This window comes from Gorilla gorilla, chromosome 23 (assembly GCF_029281585.2).
Source record: "Gorilla gorilla gorilla isolate KB3781 chromosome 23, NHGRI_mGorGor1-v2.1_pri, whole genome shotgun sequence".
NCBI classification, from domain to species: domain Eukaryota; kingdom Metazoa; phylum Chordata; class Mammalia; order Primates; family Hominidae; genus Gorilla; species Gorilla gorilla.
Window position 1 is genome coordinate 40,387,414 of NC_086018.1, and position 18,992 is coordinate 40,406,405.

Here is an 18,992-nt window from a genome sequence, read left to right on the forward strand (position 1 = left end):
ATACAAAAATTAGCTGGGTATGGTGGCACACACCTGTAGTCCCAGCTACTTGAGAGGCTGAGGCAAGAGAATCAATCGCTTGAACCTGGGAGGCTGCGGTTGCAGTGAGCCAAGATTGCACCATTGCACTCCAGCCTGGGCGACAGAGAGAGACTCCATCTCAAAAAAAAAAAAAAAAAAAAAGTGGGTGCTTCAATCATAGCTGCACATAGCTGCAATATTTCATTTGACAGAGTCAGATGGGGGACTTAGATGCTTAAGCTTATCTTTGTACTTTTCCATGTCTTTGAAATATTTCATTAACATACACACACACACACAAAAATGGCAGGGGAGAGGTTAAGTGTTTCTAAATTCTAGTTTGGGATTTATAAATGGCTTCAAATACCAGTGTGCCTTACTTTACACAGCGGAGAGGGTCTTCAAATTCTGCGTCAATTGAATCCCGTTGGCCTACCCGGTACATCTCAACACCTCTGATGCTCCAGCTTCATTTCTGATTGATTTTCCCTGGCAGAGGTACCAAATTCTTTGCTTTAAGTGTCAGGCTCTCTCTGTCAAGTAGTTAATGACCTATAAAGCACTTAAAACGTACTGGAGGAGATGCGATTTGGAGGCACCCTGCAGTGTATCCTCTCTTATTGTCGGTAATCACCCCTCATTTATTTGCTCTTATTGGTTTGGAATTTGCTATCAGGTTTTCCTAAAGCCAAGCCCACCAGGAATGGTCCAATTCTATGTGGGCCCAGATGGGTGCCGGGATTGGAGCCTAGGGGCAGTGGGCAGCCAGTGTGGCCTCTTTCCTCACGAGCCCTTCGGCTTGGGTGCCCTGGTCATCTCTTGGCCACACATTCAGCGGCTCTGCCTCTTGCCAGCTGAGTGATCTTGAGCATTCGGTGCCCCGCTCCAAGCCTCACTTTCCTCTTCCACACTGCCCCAGAGCTGGTGCCTGCCCCTGGACAACTGGAAGATGACTCCAGCCTGGTGAAGTCAGTGCTGGGAGCCGTAGAAGAGGCCCAAGGTCAGGGTGAGCATGGAGGTCATGACCGAGGCAAGCTCCAGGGTCAGAGGTCATAGGAAGCATCCCCAAGGAGCACAAAACAGGGTGGGCCACTGACCTCGGGGCAGAAGAGCCTCTCAGAGAGGGGCCCAGCCTGGGAAGCAGAATAGGCTCTTCTAGGAGGGAAAGTGTCTTCATTTTCTTTTCTTTTTTTTTCCTTGAGACGGAGTCTTGCTCTATCGCCCAGGCTGGAGTGCAATGGTGCAATCTTGGCTCATTGCAACCGCCATATCCCAGGTTCAAGTGATTCTCCTGCCTCAGCCTCCTGAGTACTGGGACTACAGGCATGCACCACTACACCCAGCTAATTTTTCTATTTTTAGTAGAGACAGGTTTCGCCATGTTGGCCAGGCTGGTCTCAAACTCCTGAGTTCAGGTGATCCACCTGCCCTCAGCCTCCCAAAGTGCTGGGATTACAGGCGTGAGCCACCATGCCTGGCCAGTGTCTTCATTTTCTATGGCTGCTGTAACTAATCATCACAAACCTGGTGACTTAAAACAACACATGTTATCCCTATTGAAAAGCCGGGAGAAAAAAGAAAGAAAAAAATTATTTTTTAAAAACCCACAACACGACACACATTTATTTTCTTACAGTTCTCAAGACCGGAAATCCAGAATCAGTTTCGACAGGCAGAAACCAGGGTGTTCACAGGGCCACGTTCCCTCCAGAAGCTTTGAGGAGTATCCGTTTCCTTGCCCTCTCCTGCTTCTGGGGCTCTGTTCCCTGGCTGTGGCCTCTTCCATGTTCAAAACCAGCGGCGTACCATCTTCAGACCTCTTTCTCTGCTTCCATCATCACACCACCTTCTGCCTTTGGTCTGTAATCTCCCTTTGCATCCCCCTTTATAAGGGCGTTTGTGATTGTAATGATCCAGGATAATCTCCTCATCTCCAGATCCTTAATCACATCTGCGGCGCCTTTGTCATATAAGGTAACATTCACAGGTTCCAGGATTAGGATGTGGATATCTTGGCGAGGGTGGGATTCTTCAGCCTACCACAGAAAGCCACCAACCAAAGTGGTTCAGATCATGGATTCTGAAGCCACTGCTTGGGGCCTGAATCTCAACTGCACCATCTGCCAGCTAGGTGACTTTGGGTGAGTTGTTATATCTTTCTAAGGCTCAGTTTCCTCATCTGTGAAATGAGATCAATGCCTACTTATTGCCACAGATAAAAACTGAATAGGCATTTAACCGTCTGACAGGTAGAGGGAGTTTCATGTGCCAGAGCCTGGACCTTGAAAGAGGCCCCAGCAGGGCCCTTCTGTAGGAGGAAAGGAGGAAGGGCAGGAAAGGGTACGGGCAGGGCAGGCTGGGTGGAGGAAGAAGCTGAACCACATCCCAGGGAAGTGTGTGTGTGCTCTGTCCTAAGGGTAATGAACAGGGGACAACAGAAAGTGTTTAAGTAGGGCAATTTTTTTTGGTTTATTTTTGTTTTATGTTATTGAAATGTAATTCACATATTATAAATTTACCCTTTTAAAGTGTACAATTCAATGGATTTTAGCATATTCACGAGGTTGCATAACCATCACTGCTGTCGCATTCCAGAACATTTCCATTACCTCATAAAAAATCCCCATACCCATTAGCAGTTCTTTTTTTTTTTTTTTTTTGAGACAGAGTCTTGCTCTGTCGCCCAGGCTGGAGTGCAATGGCGCTATCTCGGCTCACTGCAAGCTCTGTCTCCCGGGTTCACACCACTCTCCTGCCTCAGCCTCCCGAGTAGCTGGAACTACATGCACCCGTCACCACGCCCGGCTAATTTTTTGTATTTTTAGTAGAGGTGGGGTTTCACCGTGTTAGCCAGGATGGTCTCGATCTCCTGACCTCATGATCCGCCCACCTCGGCATCCCAAAGTGCTGATTACAGGTGTGAGCCACCGTGCCTGGCCAGCAGTTCTTTTTTTTTTTTTTTTTTTTTTTTGAGACGGAGTCTCACTCTGTCCCCCAGGCTGGAGGGCAGTGGCACCATGTCGGCTCACTGCAACCTCAGTCTCCTTGGTTCAAGCAATTCTCCTGCCTCAGCCTCCTGAGTAGCTGGGATTACAGGCACCCACCATCACTCCCAGCTAATTTTTATATTTTTAGTAGAGATATGGTTTCACCATGTTGGCCAGGCTGGTCTCGAACTCCTGACCTCGATGATCCACCTGCCTTGGCCTCCCAAAGTGTTAGGATTACAGGCGTGAGCCACTGTGCCCAGCTCTCTGGATAATTTTTGTATTTTTAGTTGCGATAGGGTTTCACCAATGTTGGGCCAGGCGTGGGCCACTGCGCCTGGCCCCCATTAGCAGTTCTAAAGCTCTCTGCAATCTTGAACTCCAATCTTGAGCTCCAGGCTTGAACCCAGGAAGAAGGCAGGGGTGCCTTGAGCACCACAATGACCATCTCTATTTCTGGAACTGGTCACTTGGCTGTGGGTCCTACCCTTATCCCTGGGACTCAGCTGCACAGACTTGTCCCAATGGGTCAGGAAGGACAGCAGGTCTCCTGGCTCCACCCCCGTCACATGACATGCCAGGGTTCCCCACCCATAAGGGGCAGGAGATTGTGGGGCTGCTGGAGGAAGTTGTGGGGGCATTTGAGGCTGAGTGCTGGCTAAGCAGCAATGGCTCATGCCGGTAATCCCAGCATTTGGGAGGCCAAGGTGGCAGGATCGCTTGAGCTCAGGAGTTTGAGACCAGCCTGGGCAACATGGCAAAACCCGGTCTCTATGAAAAATACAAAAAATTAGCCAGGTGTGATGGTGCGCACCTGTAGTGCCAGCTACTCCGGAGGCTGAGGTAGAGGACCACTGGAGCACAGAGGTTGAGGCTGCAGTGAGCTGTGATCGCACCACTGCACTCCAGCCTGGATGACAGAGTGAGACCCTGTCTCAAAAAAAAAAAAAAAAAACCAAACCGAAAACACATTAAAATTTTTCTTTTTGGAAAACCGTCCAATCAGCCAGAGAGACAGAGAAAAAAAGGAGCTTCTCCAGTGCTCCCCACACACCCCCGCCACCACCCCTGGCTGGGCTCCGTTCTGCTGGCTACTTGGGGGAGTCTCAGGCCCTGAATGATCAGGGACATGTGGCCTGGCCTAGAGGCAGCTGAGGCAGGAGGGAGGCCATCTGGTGAGGCGAGAGGTAGCGGTCAGGACATTGCTGAGTCCGCTGAGGCATCCCCTGGCAGTCACAAGGGCTTCTGGGATCAATTAGCAGAACCACCCTAACAGGGCTCATGGCCCCTGACGCAGGCACGTGTCCTCAGAGCCTCTTGACAGCCTTGGCAGCCAGGAATTGAAAGGAGGTGGGGGAGGGGGATGTCAGCCTTTCCCCCGTGCCTGGCCTCGCCTCCAACAGCTCAGCACAGAGCCTCCCCCGCCCTCCCCATTAGGCGGAGGCTGCTGGCCTTCCAGAGCCTGCACTTCTTATTGCCTTGCTTCTCCTGGTGTTGTGGGTGCAGCAACAGTCTGTCTCAATTTTCACATATGTAAAATGGGTCATATACTAATTAAAGATCACTTCCTGGAAATCCAAAAAAAAATTATCCCTTTTTCACTAAGAACAGGTGTTGAATCAACAGCAAAGGAAAAGACTCCTTTATTTTTTGAACAAACAGCTCCTAAGCCCCTACTGTGAGTCAGGCACAGACAAAGAGAGACAAATGAGGTTTTTGCCATGCTTGGGAAACACGGGAATTCTGGGATCCACACGGGAGATGGATGTGTGTGAACTGATTCAGTTTGAAGAGGTCAAAGAAATGAGAGGATTCAGTAAACTGCTTGGTGTGGGAGGGGGCTTTAAGGAAGACTTCACAGTGGAGGTAGCATTTTTTTTTTTTTGAGATGGAGTTTTACTCTGTGGCTGATATCTGTGGTATGTGCCACCACACCCGGCTAATTTTTGTATTTTTAGTAGATGGGGTTTTGCCATGTTGGCTAGGCTGGTCTCTGACTCCTGATGTGAGGTGATGTGCCTGCCTTGGCCTCCCAAAGTGGTGGGATTGTAGGCGTGAGCCACTGTGCCCAGCTGGAGGTAGCATTTGAGCAGGAATTCCTCAGGCAAAGAATAGGGTGCAGGGCCTCAGGGCAGGGAGAATGGTAGGAGCCCAGACTCAGAGGTGGGGAGCTCAGCATCTTGGGGAACAGCAGCCATAGATGGAAGCATGAATGGAGCTGGGGTGACTTTGGGCCAGTAGGAGCCAATCAGAAATGAGCTGGTGGACTCCATGAAGACAGGACTGTCCATTTCTTATTCCAGCCACAGCACTGGGCTTGACACATAGTTGGAGCAGGACAAATGTTGTTAAAAGAATGAAGGGATGGCCAGGTGTGGTGGCTCACACCTGTAATCCCAGCAATTTGGGAGGCTGAGGCAGGCAGATCACTTGAGGTCAGGAGTTTGAGACCATCCTGGCCAACGTGGTGAAACCCTGCCTCTACTAAAAATACAAAAAATTAGCCAGGCATGGTGGCACACATCTGTGATCCCAGCTACTTGGGAAGCTGAGGCAGGAGAATTGCTTGAACCTGGGAGACAGAGGTTGCAGTGAGCCAAGATTGCGCCACAGCACTCCAGCCTGGGTGATAGGAGGGAAACCCTGTCTCAAAAAAAAAAAAAAAAAAAAAAAAAAAAGCCAAGCATAGTGGCTCACACCTGTAATCCCAGCATTTTGGGAGGCCGAGGTAGGTGGATTTCTTGAAGTCAGGAGTTTGAGACCAGCCTGGCCAATATGGTGAAACCCCATCTCTACTAAAAATACAAAAAAAATTAGCTGGGCCTGGTGGCACGTGCCCGTAGTCCCAGCTACTTGGGAGGCTGGGGCAGAAGAATTGCTTGAACCCAGGAGGTGGAGATTGCAGTGTGCCCAGATCACACCACTGCACTCCAGCCTGGGCCTCACAGAGAGACTCCATCTCAAAAAAAAAAAAAAAAAAAAAAAAAAGAAAGAAAAGAAAAAAAAAGTGAAGGAGTGGTAGGAGTGGTAAGAGCCCTGAATGTGAGACTAAGGGGTTGAGCCCCGATCCTATGGACAGTGGAAACCACTGTGAGTTTTGGTATAGGGTGTGAGGTAGGGGTCATGTAGAGGTTTGGCTCTCCCAGCACCAATTGTTGAAAAGACTGTTCCCCATTGAATGATGGTGGCACCCTTGTTGTAATGAATTGACCATTACCATAAAGTATGGCAGGCTTTTGAGAGAGGAATGATGTGGTCAGATATGTGTTATAGAAAGATCAGGTGAGACTTGTTTGGACTGGGAATGGCTGGGAGGAGGAGGGGTTGGAGGGAGGCTCTTATGGGTGGACTTGATGGCAGGGGGACAGAAGGGGCATCTGGGGAGAAGAGACATCCCTGGATCAGCCCATGGCGGGCAGCAAGGTACAGGGCTATGTCCTGAGCCAAGGCCAGGATCTGGCCCACTTGGGCCTGTGGAACTCACTGGGGGATGGGGATGGGGCAGTCAAGGGAGAGACAGAGAAAATGCCCCCACTCCTCGGCCCCTCAAGGTCCTCAAAGTGGTAAAATAAAACCCACTCCAGATATAGCCATTTGCAAAGTCAGTTTTCAGGTAATGAAAGGATTGTAATGGAAAAACAATGCCAATTACAGCAGCATTATCCGGGATTATAAAGCTTCTAAGAGGCGGCTCACACCTCCAGGCATGCTGTGCCTGGGAATTTCCAGGGTAGACTTGGGATCAGGGCATACAGGCTGCCAGGATCCAGGCCTCACAGCGGGCGTGGGCTGCTGGGGAGGCCCAACCCCTGGGGCTCTATGGACCTGCCTCCATTTCCCCAAAGAGATAGAATTCCGGGAGGGAGGAGGACCCCCCCAACTTCACACACACACACACACACACACACACACACACACACACACACTTCTGAGAAATTGGATAAGAGGAATGTGAGGCTGCCAGCCCATCTCTGAAGGAAACCTGTTCTTCTGTGGGCTTCCCTAGTCCTGGGGACACCACATCCCTCCATGGCTCTTTCTGCCTCCCCCATCACCTCCCCTACCTGGCGTTGGGGACAGCAGGACTGCACACATGCCCTTGGGGACAGCAGGACTGCACACATGCCGAGGCAGCCCAGCGTTGCTCCTCCTGGGCTGTGTGACCTGGAGCCAGTCAGCTTTTCTGAGTGGTAGCTTCTGCTTCGGTAAAATGGGGAGATCACCCCTGCCCACCATCACAGACCTGTTTTCAGGATTAAATGAAATATTCTAGATAAAGAGTCCGAGGAATAGAAACCAGTCCAACCTCGGGGCCTGGCGATTTGGTGGTGACTGTTAGAACAGTGAACTTCTATGCACTGGGTCCCAGGAATCCCTCCTCATTTCCCATAGGGAAAGTTTTGCAGATGTGTGTGTGTACAAGGATGTTCCCTGCAGCCCCTTATGTGAGGTTGAAAAATCATAAACAACTGAAAAGGCCTTCGATAGGGGGCCTGATTAAATTAGGATCCATCTGTCCTGCAGGATCCTTTGCTGTAATTGGAGTCTGGCAGCTCCTGTGTGCTGTCTCCGGCAGATCCCACCACGTGGGGCTGCATCAACAAAGCAAGTGCAAACAACACCTACAAAATGAATGCATCGCGGCTGTTCGGAAGCCCACACGGCGCTCCATATTTTACATGTTCACAGGTAGACACGTAGATGCCATAAAAGCAGCGACGAAGAAAACACTCCCAAATGACCCGATTGGTTACTACTGGGGAGGGGACGGGTATGGAGGCTGGGAGGTGGCAGGTGCATCAGAGGAGTTTCACTTTGCTGTAGTTTTAATGTTTCACTGTAACATATGCTTCTGTCACCCACATATGTCACCTCCAGACACACACAAAACACACGCCAACACCAAGTTCAGAGAGTCTGGCCTGACCCGCGCTCAGTCAAGGCTGACGCCATCATTCTGACCACAGGTCAGGGAAGGGAGACCGGGGAAGCCCCCTCAGGTGGGCAAATGACATCCCCTGGCATTGCAAGGAATGGAGTGACGCCACTCAGCCTGGCTGGACTGAGCCAACGGCCCACCTCTCCTGCATAAGCTGTCTGCCAAGAAAACTATTGAACTACATAAAAATCCATCCCTGAAATCCCAGAGGCATCTTTAGAATGGAGCATGGACTTTAAATTAGAATGTGCTTTAACAAAAAAAAAAAGAGAGAGAGAGAGAGAAAGAAAAAGGAAAAGCAGGTTTTGCCTGTAACTTGAGTTCAGGTTTGTGACACTGGGTGGCCAAAGAGCACTGCCTACCCTGGCCGAGGCCACCAGGCTCAGTTCCCGCAATATTGGCTGTGAAGGGAACCCCAGCCACACCGGGTTCAGCGCAGAACCAGCACATGTTCCCATGGAAACTCTGCTGCCAGAATCCCCTGGAAATGTTTGCTGAGGAGGGGCCACCGTTTACCGCACCCACTGCAAGTTCTGGACTGGTGGTAGAGGCTGGGCACAGACTGACCTCCAGAAGAAGTCCATGGGCCCTCTGCTAGGGTGGCACCAGACTTCCCTGGTCCCACAGGACAGCCAGTGGCCTCCTAGCTTGGTTCTGGGCCCCCGCTTGCAAGCACACGTGGCAAGGAGGGCTTCAGCAGGCTCGCAGAACCGAGTGGCAAGGCCCCTGCTCCCAGAGGCTGGTTTCCCAGGATGATTTTCTCAAGCAAGTGCTGACAGAGCAGGAGTCAAGCGGGGGTGGGGTTGGAGGCTGAAACCCATTGAAGGGGTCAACTTCCTAGAGGCAGGCAGGGATGCCTGGGGGTGCCAGACGTGGCTGAGATGTTTCTGCAGAGGGGAGGTTGGGAAGACCTAGGAGGGCAGGGCAGGCTGGGCCGGGAGAGATGGTGGGAAATCCCACCAGGTCAGGGGCCAGTGGGCAGAGGGAAGCATCAGCTGAGACCCAGAGACACGGCTGCCCTGCTGCGGTAGGGCCCAGGGGCAGGGGCCTGCAGGGGCTGCCTGGGGCTTCCCTTCCCCGCCCTAACTCCAGTCCCCACTCAGGACTGCTCACATCTGTCCGTCCTGGAAGGTCCACAGCTCCCCTTCACCTGGGCCTCACCTACTCCACTCAAGCCACCCCATCCCCCTTAGCTTTTCCCCTCCAGGCCCATTCATTCAGCTCCTGCTAAGCCAGCACCCTCCTTCCCTCACCTCTCTGCTTACCTTGCTCCCACCCCCAGCTCTGGGCAGCCCTGGCCTGTCCATCTGATCGTGCTACCCCGCAGGCACTCCTTAAAGGCATGGCTGCAGAGAGCCTGGGCCCAGCTCCCAGGGAGGCCTGCCTCTCACTTAGACTCCTCTGTACTGCCCCAGAAGCCTATTTCTTCTGAAGGACAAGTCTTGAAGGAAATGCACACCCACTGAGCTTCTGCCTGAGCCAGGGAGTCCCCTTCTGTCCTTTCTGAGACACTGAGTGGTGTGTGTTTGTTTGTTTGGACAGAGCGTGCTCTGTAGCCCAGGCTGGTGTGCAGTGGTGCCACTTCGGCTCACTGCAACCTCTGTCTCCCCGGTTCAAGAGATTCTCCTGCCTTAGCCTCTCGAGTAGCTGGGACTACAGGTGTGTGCCACCACACCAGGCTAATTTTTGTATTTTTAGTAGAGGCGGGGTTTCACCACGTTGGCCAGGCTGGTCTCAAACTCCTGGCCTCAAGTGATCCACCCGCCTCGGCCTCCCAAAGTGCTGGGATTACAGGCATAAGCCACTACACCTGGCCTGAGCTGTCTTGACTGTCACTGCAAACTGAGGCTCAGGTGGCCAGTGACTTGCCCAAGTCCACAAGGCTGTGGGAGGTGGAGCAGGGATTCAAGGGAGGCCCTGAGGCCACCCAGCCTGGGTGGGTCTCAGAAGCAATTTTCTTCTCTTCCCTCCTCCACCCATTCATAGTGGAAAGCAAGCCTGCACCCCAGGAGCTCCCATTCATACCCTCTCTGTCCCCTCTCTGTTCTTCCTCCTCCCGCCTGCTCCATGCACCTCCCACCCTGAAGTTCCCTGCCACCCCTCGCCCTGTGCCAGCTTGTCTGCAGGCTCTCAGTCCTGGGGGCTGGAGAACAGGTGCTCAGTCCTCTTTGCTGCCCACAGAAGTCTCAGAACATTCTTGCCCCACCCTCCCTTGGGCCAAAGCCCTTTAGGGTCCCGTCATTTCATGCTGTGCTCTCCTCCTCCTCCTCCTCCTCCCTGCCTCTCTCCTTGCTCACTGAAGACCTCAGCACCCACTGCCTCCCAGCCTTGCCCTGAACCAAGCACAGACGACCACCACGCTGGCAATGTCTATGTCCACCAGAGGGGTGATGGGTCAGCCCCCAAGAACCTCCTACGCCACAGGGAGGAGTTGGAATTTTATTCCAAGTGAGGCAAAAACCATGCAAGGTATGGAGCAGGGGAGGCCAAGGCCAGGGGTGGGTTTAATCAGGGTCTGTCGGCGGCAGGGCAGCTGCAGGGAGGCCGTGTTCGTGATGCCTGGGCCAGGGCACAGTGGTAAAGTTTAACCCAGGCTCCCCTGTCTACCCCTGAAAAAGACTGGAAAATGCTGAGTCCCAGCCAAGGGTCCAGGGTCTAGGAGCTGAGGTCAGAGAGGCCCAGGAGGTGGGGGAGGCAGGCCGAGTGACGTGGCCCTCTCCTGGTCTTGCTGGCTTTGGTTTTCCCAGGGGAGCTCACTGCACCCTGAGTGGCATTGTCCCCCATTGCCCTGACCCTTGCCCCCACCTCCTTGGCTGGTGGAGCCAGGAGCCTGGGAGGCCCCTGTGCACACCTGGCAGCTTCACCTCCCCAAACAGGCCCGGAGTTCATTCAAATCCAGCCTCTGGGAGCAGGGGCCTTGCCACTCGGTTATGTGAGCCTGCTAAAGCCCTCCTTGCCATGTGTGCTTGCAGGCGGGGGCCCAGAACCAAGTTGGGAGGCCACTGGCTGTCCTGTGGGACCAGAGAAGTCTGGTGCCACCCTAGCAGGGCCAAGGGACTTCTTCTGGATGTCAGTCTGTGCCTAGCCTCTACCACCAGCTTTCCCTTCCCTGCAGGGAGGGGCATGACCTGCAGAACCAAAGGTGCCTCTGCGAGCCAGTAGCCCAGTGCTGCTTGGGGGCAGGGGCGGGGCCTGTACCTTGGGTTCCTCACCCTCCCTGGGCACATTTGGGGTTGGGGCAGCCCACACGGTGGGGTGGGAAGATTGACCTGCCCATTTTACAAACGAGCAAAGGTGGGAGAACTCAGGGAGACATGGAGGAGCAGAGGGAGGAAGCAGAGCCCAACAGCCCGGGGCACCCGGACCCCAGCCACTGCCTGCCTGTGGATGGGTTTCTGGCCACGGTGCAGGGCTGCTGTGAGGAGGAAATGAGGGTGATGTGGGCACTTGAAACAGTGGAAATGGCTCAGGTTCAGGCACTGGGGAGCCACTGTCCCCATGGGGCCTGAGCTTCTGCCTCAGAGGGACCTTCCGGCTGCCATTGAGGGTCCCAGCACCAAACCCCACAGCTGGACCACTTGGGACCTCATTCCACAGGGGGCCAGGGCTGGGGCCTATGGCACATAAAGATAGAGGAGGAGGGCTGGATGAAGCCACAGGTGGTGGGCACAGGATAGGCCAGACAGAAGGGACTTTGGGGGACTCCACCTTGGGTAGAAGGAGGGACAGCTGAGGTCCTGTGGTGGAGAAGGCCTGGAGCAGAGGGTGACCAAGGAGATGACACAGTGCACGTACAGGGCCAGGCCAATGGGAGTGGGAACCCTTGGGAGAGGGAGCTTCAGGCCATTCATTCAGCTCCTGTTTAGCCAGCACCCTCCTCCCCTCATCTGTCCCTCTGCCCTCACCCCGACATGCCAGAATCCCCTTCCTCTCCAGCTTGTACCCAAGCCCTCTCTGCTCCATGCCCCCAGCCTGCTGACCACCTCTCAGCCGTGTCCTGGGCCTCCAGATCTGTCCCTGATCCTAGTCTTGCCTCTGAGGGGTCCATCATCCTTGTCTGTCCCCCAGACCTCCCACGCCAGCCCCTGCTCCCACCCTGCCTGGCTGCCTTGTGCCTCTGGCCCAGCTGGGTAGGTAGGGATTTGCATAGCTGCTCCCCAGCTCCTCCATACCTCAGCTCCCCACACAGCACTGCTAGGCGCCCTTGCAGGGTCCTCCCTCAGCTCAGAGGCTGCCCTGCTGGCTGAGGTGCAGGCTGGTGCCAAGAGAGCCAAGAGAGCATGCTGCTCTGTCAGCATGAGGCAGTGAGCAGGGCTCTGGGCAAGGGTGGCATCCAGGAAAGCCCTTGAAGACTGAGGGGCGCTTTGCTGGTTGGGCCAAGGGAGGAAGGGCCTGCCTGGCAGAAGGAACAGCCTGGGCAAAGGCCCCAAGATGGGAAAGCCTTGGCGGTTGGAGCATAGAATGGGGGGCAGTGGGGCCGGCCAAGACAGGAAGGGCCTTGAATGTGAGGGTGAAATGATGGGGTGTCCCTGGGGGCCTTACTCCCAACTCAGGTCAAGTCCTTTGGTGGCAGGGGCTGCCCCGGTCCTCTGACCCAGGGCAAGCTCTATGAGTGGTGGAGCCCATCCTAGAGATTTTCATAGACCAGGTTAAGTTCGCCATCATCTTCGAATCTGTGCGGTCTCTCCTGGATAGAAAAGAAGAAAGGGAGGGAGGGAGAGAAAGAGAGAGAATGACCATTAAGAATGAACTTGCACTGGCTCCAGCTGTTGCCTGGAGCCAGAGGGCAACAGATCACTTCCTGTGCAGCTTTGATGGGGGGCCTGCCCTCTGTCTCCAAGCCCACCTCCCCAGCCTCTTCCCCCACCATGCTGCCCCCACCCCTGCCCATTGCCCTCCAGCCACATGGGCCTGCCCTTCCAGCCTCAGAGCTTCCCCCACAGCTCTGCCCTCTGCCTTCTGCCCTCTGTGTGGGATGCGCCTCCTCCCACAGACACACCTGTTCCATGACTGCCCCCTACTCACTCTGCCTGCGGGCTCATCATAGGGTCCCAGGGACCCCCTCCCTCCCTCCCCACCCTGGCTGGTCCCTCCCAGAAGAACACCCCTCACAACAGGGCTACAAATGCCTCTGTGTGTCCATGGGGTCAGCGACCTATTCCTGCAGACTATGGCTCCCAGAGGGTAGGGACATGCCTAGTTCTCCTGTCCAGCACCCCAGGGCCTGGCACAGGGTGGGCACTGCCTGAGATGTCCCAGACATCCCTGGAGATGTCCCTTCTTTCACTTGGGGTCTAGTTGAGGGCTGAGTATAGAAAGGGCTTTGAGAATAGGCGATTTAACAAATAGTGCCAGCCCGGGCCAGAGAAGGCCAAGTGCCAGCCGCCCGCACTCCCTGACAGATGCTCCAAGAGGCCTGTGGGCTCCTGTTCTGGCTGAACAACGCCTCACACTTGACAGTGCTGGAAGCTCTGGTGCAGATGTTATTCAGCTTGGAACACATTTGAATTCAGAGGCAGTTGGTGTTGCAGGAAAACACTGCTCATCCACTTTACAGATGAGCAAACAGGTTTAAGAGAGAAAGTATGGGCTTGGCGCGGTGGCTCACACCTTTAATCCCAGCACTTTGGGAGGCTGAGGCGGGTGAATCATGAGGTCAGGAGTTCGAGACCAACCTGGCCAACATGGTGAAAACCTGTCTGTACTAAAAACACAAAAAATTAGCTGGGCACAGGGGCGGGCGCCTGTAATCCCAGCTACTCGGGAGGCTGAGGCAGGAGAACTGCTTGAACCTGAGAGGTGGAGGTTGCAGTGAGCTGAGATCGCGCCACTGCACGCTGGCCTGGGTGATGGAGCAAGACTCTGTCTCAAAACAAAAACAAACACACACACACACACACACACACACACACACACACAAAACAAAAACAAAAAAAAGAGAGAAAGTATGATTGGGTAATATGCCTGAGGCCCTATCATGACAATCACAGAACCCTGACCAGGCCAGCCCAGCTTCTACCAGCTCACACTCTAGCTCCAGACTTTAGCCAACACCAACCTGGGGGCAGCTGGAAGCCTAACACCCCTGTCTGACTGACCATGTGGACACTGTGCCCAGTGATAGTTACAGTGGCTCATAGTTCATGGGCACAGCTGGGTCCCAGGCAGCTCTCTCAGTACATTCTACCCTCACTGAACATCTATGAGGTGGGTACTGTTAGGTTGCTCAATCTGCACACAAGGAGATTCAGACACAGAGAAGTCAGACACCTCGGCCAGGGCTGCACAGTGGCTAAGGGACAGAGCAGGAACTCCAATCCACCACTCCTCTTAACCAGCAGGCCAGCTGCCACCAGGAGATGGCTGGGATTCCACAGCAGGTGGCTCACTTCCATGTCCCATTTGCCCCCCCCCACTTCACCAGTGATGGGAGGGTCAGATGGAGCAAGAAGCCAGGCTTGGTGCCCCAGCGCCTGTGTACCTGGGAGAGGGGGCTCTGCTTGGCGGTGGGTGAGCTGCCATCCTCACTCTCGATGTAGGCATAGACCTCGGTCTCGCGGCGCTGCAGAGCCTACAGGAAACGGGGTGCCAGGATCAGGGGCAAGTGTGTAGAGGGGCAGTCCCTGGCCCCAGCAGCCAGCCCCCCTGCCTGTTACACACCCCACCGTGGGAGCCCAGGGGAGGGTGAAGCCCAGCCACACCTTTGCATCTGCCACCCCCTTTCCCAGAGTCACCTTTCCCCTTCCCTGCCTGTACGGGGCTGACCCCTCTCTGTTCTCGGCCACCTCCCTAACCCCCCTTAAGGACCTCCAGTAGAGCCTTGTATTCCACCTGGAGGGTTCTATCCAGGCTTCCACCTGGCTGGCAAGAGGAAGGGCCAAGCCTCCTCCTGCTGTCCCTGCCTGTCCCTAGGCTCTTAAGGGCTTGGCAGCCAGCAGCCCCCTGCATGATACCTGTGGCCACTGCTCCAATAGGATGCCCCCATGACCTCTGCCTTCACCCCCCTGTTCAAAGCCCCGGCCCCTGTGAGGGTCCTCCCACCCACCCATACCCTCTAGCTCTCCCCAACCCCCACCCCAGCCTGTATTCAAGGATAACCCAGGCACCCACTGGGGTCACACTCCCTGGTCATCGAGCCTGTGCCCTGCTGGGGGATTCCAGAGTCCAATCCTGGTTCTCAGCACACCCCTCATCCCCCTTGCCTGTCACTTTCCTTTCATTCCCCTCAGCCACCCCTCCTGGGCCACCTGGGCTGCTGTCATCACCCATATGCGCCTCCCTGGAGGTCTCAAGCTCCTGCCACCCACTCTCTGACCACGGTCCCCCCACAGCCCAAGCCTCCTCCCAGGAAGCCCGAGTCAGTGTTGAGCTCAGCTGGGCTTGGAGGCCCTGTCCCTGGCCTCATGGCTCCTGCACTGGGTCATGTTGGAGTCCTGCTCCCACCAGCATCTCACCAGATGGGAACCCCTTGAGGGCAGGGACCATGCCTAGTCTATCTCTGGGTTTCTGATTCTACAGCTGTGCTTGGCACAAAGGGAGCAGCACCAAATGAGCTATGGTAAGGGGGCTTCCCCGTCACTCGGGTGTGTCCTAGGCCCACTCACTCTTGGCCCAGCTAAGAAAGGCCTAGCCAGAGACCTCAGGATGGTAGAAAGAACCGGGGCTTTAAAGTCAGACAAGAGTAGGTTCGAATCTCGGCTCTGACTTCCGCCAGCCAAAGGCAACCCCTTAACCTCTCCATGCCTCAGTTTCCACATCTGTAAAATGGGAATAATCACATCTATTTTTCAGGTTCAATGCATGATTAAATGAGATACGGTGCACAAAGGGCCACACACACAGTCAGGGAAGTAGTAGGTGCTTAATAAGCTGCTGTTGAATGGTCAAGAGAAGCATGAGGCCTGCCCACCTCCCCTCTCTGGGATCACAGACCAGACCCTCCCTCAGAACCTGTTGGACCCCGGAGCAGAGCCCACCAACAGCCTAAGCAAGAGCAGAAGCCTTTCCTTCCTGAGTGTACATGTCATATGGATGCCGGCTGGTTGCCAAGGAGGCGGTTTCCCTGGCAACAGGCAAGCAGGGGTTGCTGAGGCAGGCTGGAGAGACAGGTGGTGCTCAGAGGCAGGAGGAGGGCGGGAGGCGGGAGGGAAGGAGGGAGGGAGGCAGGCGCCAAGAGGCAGCTGGGCATGAAAATCCAAGTAATAAACCATTTGGCACTTGGGAGACCCTCACTTCAAGGGCATCAGACATGGGGATGGTGGGGCGGCCCTGAGGACGAGTTCAAGGGGTCTCTGAGCCAGAAACAGGCTGGGTCTGGGGAGAGGGGCTTCCAACCTGCTTCCTTGTAGGAAAGGGACCAGGGCTGCCCCAGGAAGAAGCCTCATTTCCAATGGAGGGAAACTTCCAAGTCCTGCCCTGCCTTGTGCGGCCTTCGTGCCTGTCCGGAGCACCAGCCACCCTGGCTGGCCTGGCACCCAGGATGGGAATGTTCCTCTGTGGTCCTGTGCCCCCAACCCTCCACCCACCCAGGCCCAGACCCCTTCTAAGTCTCACAGATCTGACAGTCTCTCTGAGCTGGATGATTCTGGTCACAGAGAAAAGGGAGGGGAGCAGTCTCCTTGCCCATGTCTCGGCAGGGGAGTAGATCTGGGGTTCCCTCTCCCTCCTGTCCAGCTCAGCCGGGCTGCCCAGAACACATGAGCCCAGAGAGGGCAGGTGATGCAGGGCCAGAGAAGACTAGCCTGCCCTGGGATGCTGCAGGCCCCCAACCCATACAGTGGGGGAGTCGGGGAATAGGTGAGTGGGCGGTGGTGCAGTGGGCAGGGCAGGAGCAGCTGCGGGGCTGAGGGCAGGGGAGGCTGCGGAGGTGGCCACCAATTAGCAGCTGCTGAGTGAGGCCTTTGACAAGTCCTGACCCGCTGGGTGCATTTATATGCAGGGTATGACCTGCATCACCAGGCTGTGAAATGCAGGGTGCAGCCTTGGCAACAGGACACCCTTTGAGCTCCTGAACCATCCCCTCCTGGCCCTCCCTTAGGTATGCCTGCTGGGAGATTGCACAGGCCTTGGAGTGGGCCACTTGTGGGGCTGGGGCTGGGCTGGGCTGGGGGGTTGGAGGCTGGGGGCTGGGAGGGTGCTGGGCTGTGGCTGGGCTGGGTGTTGGGGGCTGGGGGGCTGGGCTGGGCTGGGCTGGGGGCTGGGCTGGGCTGCAGCTGTTTGTCTGGGATCCAGGCCCTCCAGGCCCTTTGCCTCCTGCTGCCCAGTGGGCAATGGTGCCGACCCCAGTGATCATCCAACTGGCAGAGCTGTGAAGTCAATGCTGAGGCCTTCTCCAGGCAGGCTGAGGCCAGAGCTGGTTAGCGTCCCTGGGCCTGGACCTAGTCTGAGAGTCCTGGGCATTGGGGGTGATGGGTGAGATCTGGGGGTGTTGTTTGGGAAGGAACACACTCCATGGAGAAGCAATTCAGCTCTAGACCAGGCAGTGGAAATGGGGAGCCCCTGAAGGCTTTCCTCACCAGGCATCAGAGTCGTGTGTTAGAAAGGTCCCTCCGGCAGCAGCTCAGAGCAGGAACGGGAGCAGGAGGGCCTGGAGACTGAGAGTAAGATCGAGGATGCTGGGCCAGGCTGGGCTGGGACAGAGCCGCCGGGCGGGTGGGGGTTCTGAGTACTGCTGCTGAACGAGGATGCAGATCACATCCTGACGCCTCACATTTGCTACTGAGTGTCCCCACTTCCCTGTGCTGGGCCCTGTGGAAACCCGGACACCCTGGGAGGTAAGAAGAGGCTTCTGCCCATCATATAGTAGGTGACCCCTGAGCACTTACTGTGTGCTGGGTGCCAGGAGGCTCTAGATTGACAATAATCACAGTAAAAGGTAGCCATGAAGGCACTGGAGAGACTCAAAGAAGGAAGATAGGGAGGTTGGGATGGGACAGGAAAGGGGAGAGGCTGCAATTTTGAAAGGGAAGTCAGGAAAAGGCTGCACTGAAAGGTCCCATGAGGGCAGAGAGCTGAAAGAATGAGGGAGCGGGCCGGGCGTGGTGGCTCACGCCTGTAATCCCAGCACTTTGGGAGGCTGAGGAGGGCAGGTCACCTGAGGTCAGGAGTTCAAGACCAGCCCAGCCAACATGGCAAAACCCCGTCTTTACTAAAAATACAAAAATTAGCTGGGCGTGGTGGCGGGTGCCTGTAGTCCCAGATACTCAGGAGGCTGAGACAGGAGAATCGCTTGAACCCAGGAGGTAGAGGTTGCAGTGAGCCAAGATTGTGCCACTGCACTCGAGCCTGGCAACAGAGTGAGACTCCGTCTCAAAAAAAAAAAAGAGGGAGCAGCCGTGGCCAGTGTCAGGAAGGCCACCCTGGGGCAGAGGGAACAGCCAGCACAGAGGCCCAGGGTGCTGACCTTGACCCTTGGTGAGAGGGGAACCTCTGCGGGACCGTGGCGGTCGTAAGAACTGCTTCACAGACCTCCGCTTCAAGGGATCGGAACTGACCAAGGGCTCAAAACCGCCCAGCTGCTGGGCCTTGAAACCTGTCACCACATTTGCATGGAGGCCACATGCCTCTGACCTGGGCACTCCTCACACCCCTAGGCAGTGTGACGGTTTAGGGGCTTCCTTCCCTTGGGATCAGACCTGCTCCACGGAGGGGCTGCTCTCCCAGTCTTCCCCAGCCCCTTCCTCATCTTCTCTCCCAGAGGGTTTCTCTAATAAAACCCTTGCTCACCTAACCCCATCTTGGTGTCTCTGTCTCAGAGCACTCTGAGCAGAGGGCCATGATCTGTCGATGGCTTACCAGGATCATTGGCTGCTGCCAGGTGAAAAACGAACAGGGGTCTTGGGGGTGGGGGTAGGGGGACACGGGGAGGGGAAAGGATAAAAATAGACCAGCTGCTTAGAAACCAACTGCAGGACTCCAGGCAAGAAACGGGAGTGGCTCCCACTAGTGTTAGCGCTGGGGCAGTGAGAAGGGCTGGATTCTGGATACGTTTTGAAGCAAGATTTGTTGATGGATCAGATATGGGCAGTGATTGAAACACAGATGGA

The 18,992-nt window shown here is 55.3% G+C and overlaps 1 protein-coding gene across 1 annotated transcript in view; it reads right to left on the bottom strand.

The window, feature by feature from the left end:
* Positions 1-7,657: 7,657 nt before the first annotated feature.
* NFAM1 (NFAT activating protein with ITAM motif 1) overlaps positions 7,658-18,992 on the bottom strand; it is a 52,191-nt gene continuing 40,856 nt past the window's right edge. Inside the window, exons 5-6 of the mRNA XM_004063575.5 lie at positions 14,429-14,518; positions 7,658-12,634 (exon numbers count right to left, since the gene is read on the bottom strand). Coding sequence (XP_004063623.1) covers positions 12,575-12,634; positions 14,429-14,518 — 150 coding nt within the window. The 3' untranslated portion in view covers positions 7,658-12,574. The remainder of the gene's footprint in view (positions 12,635-14,428; positions 14,519-18,992) is intronic.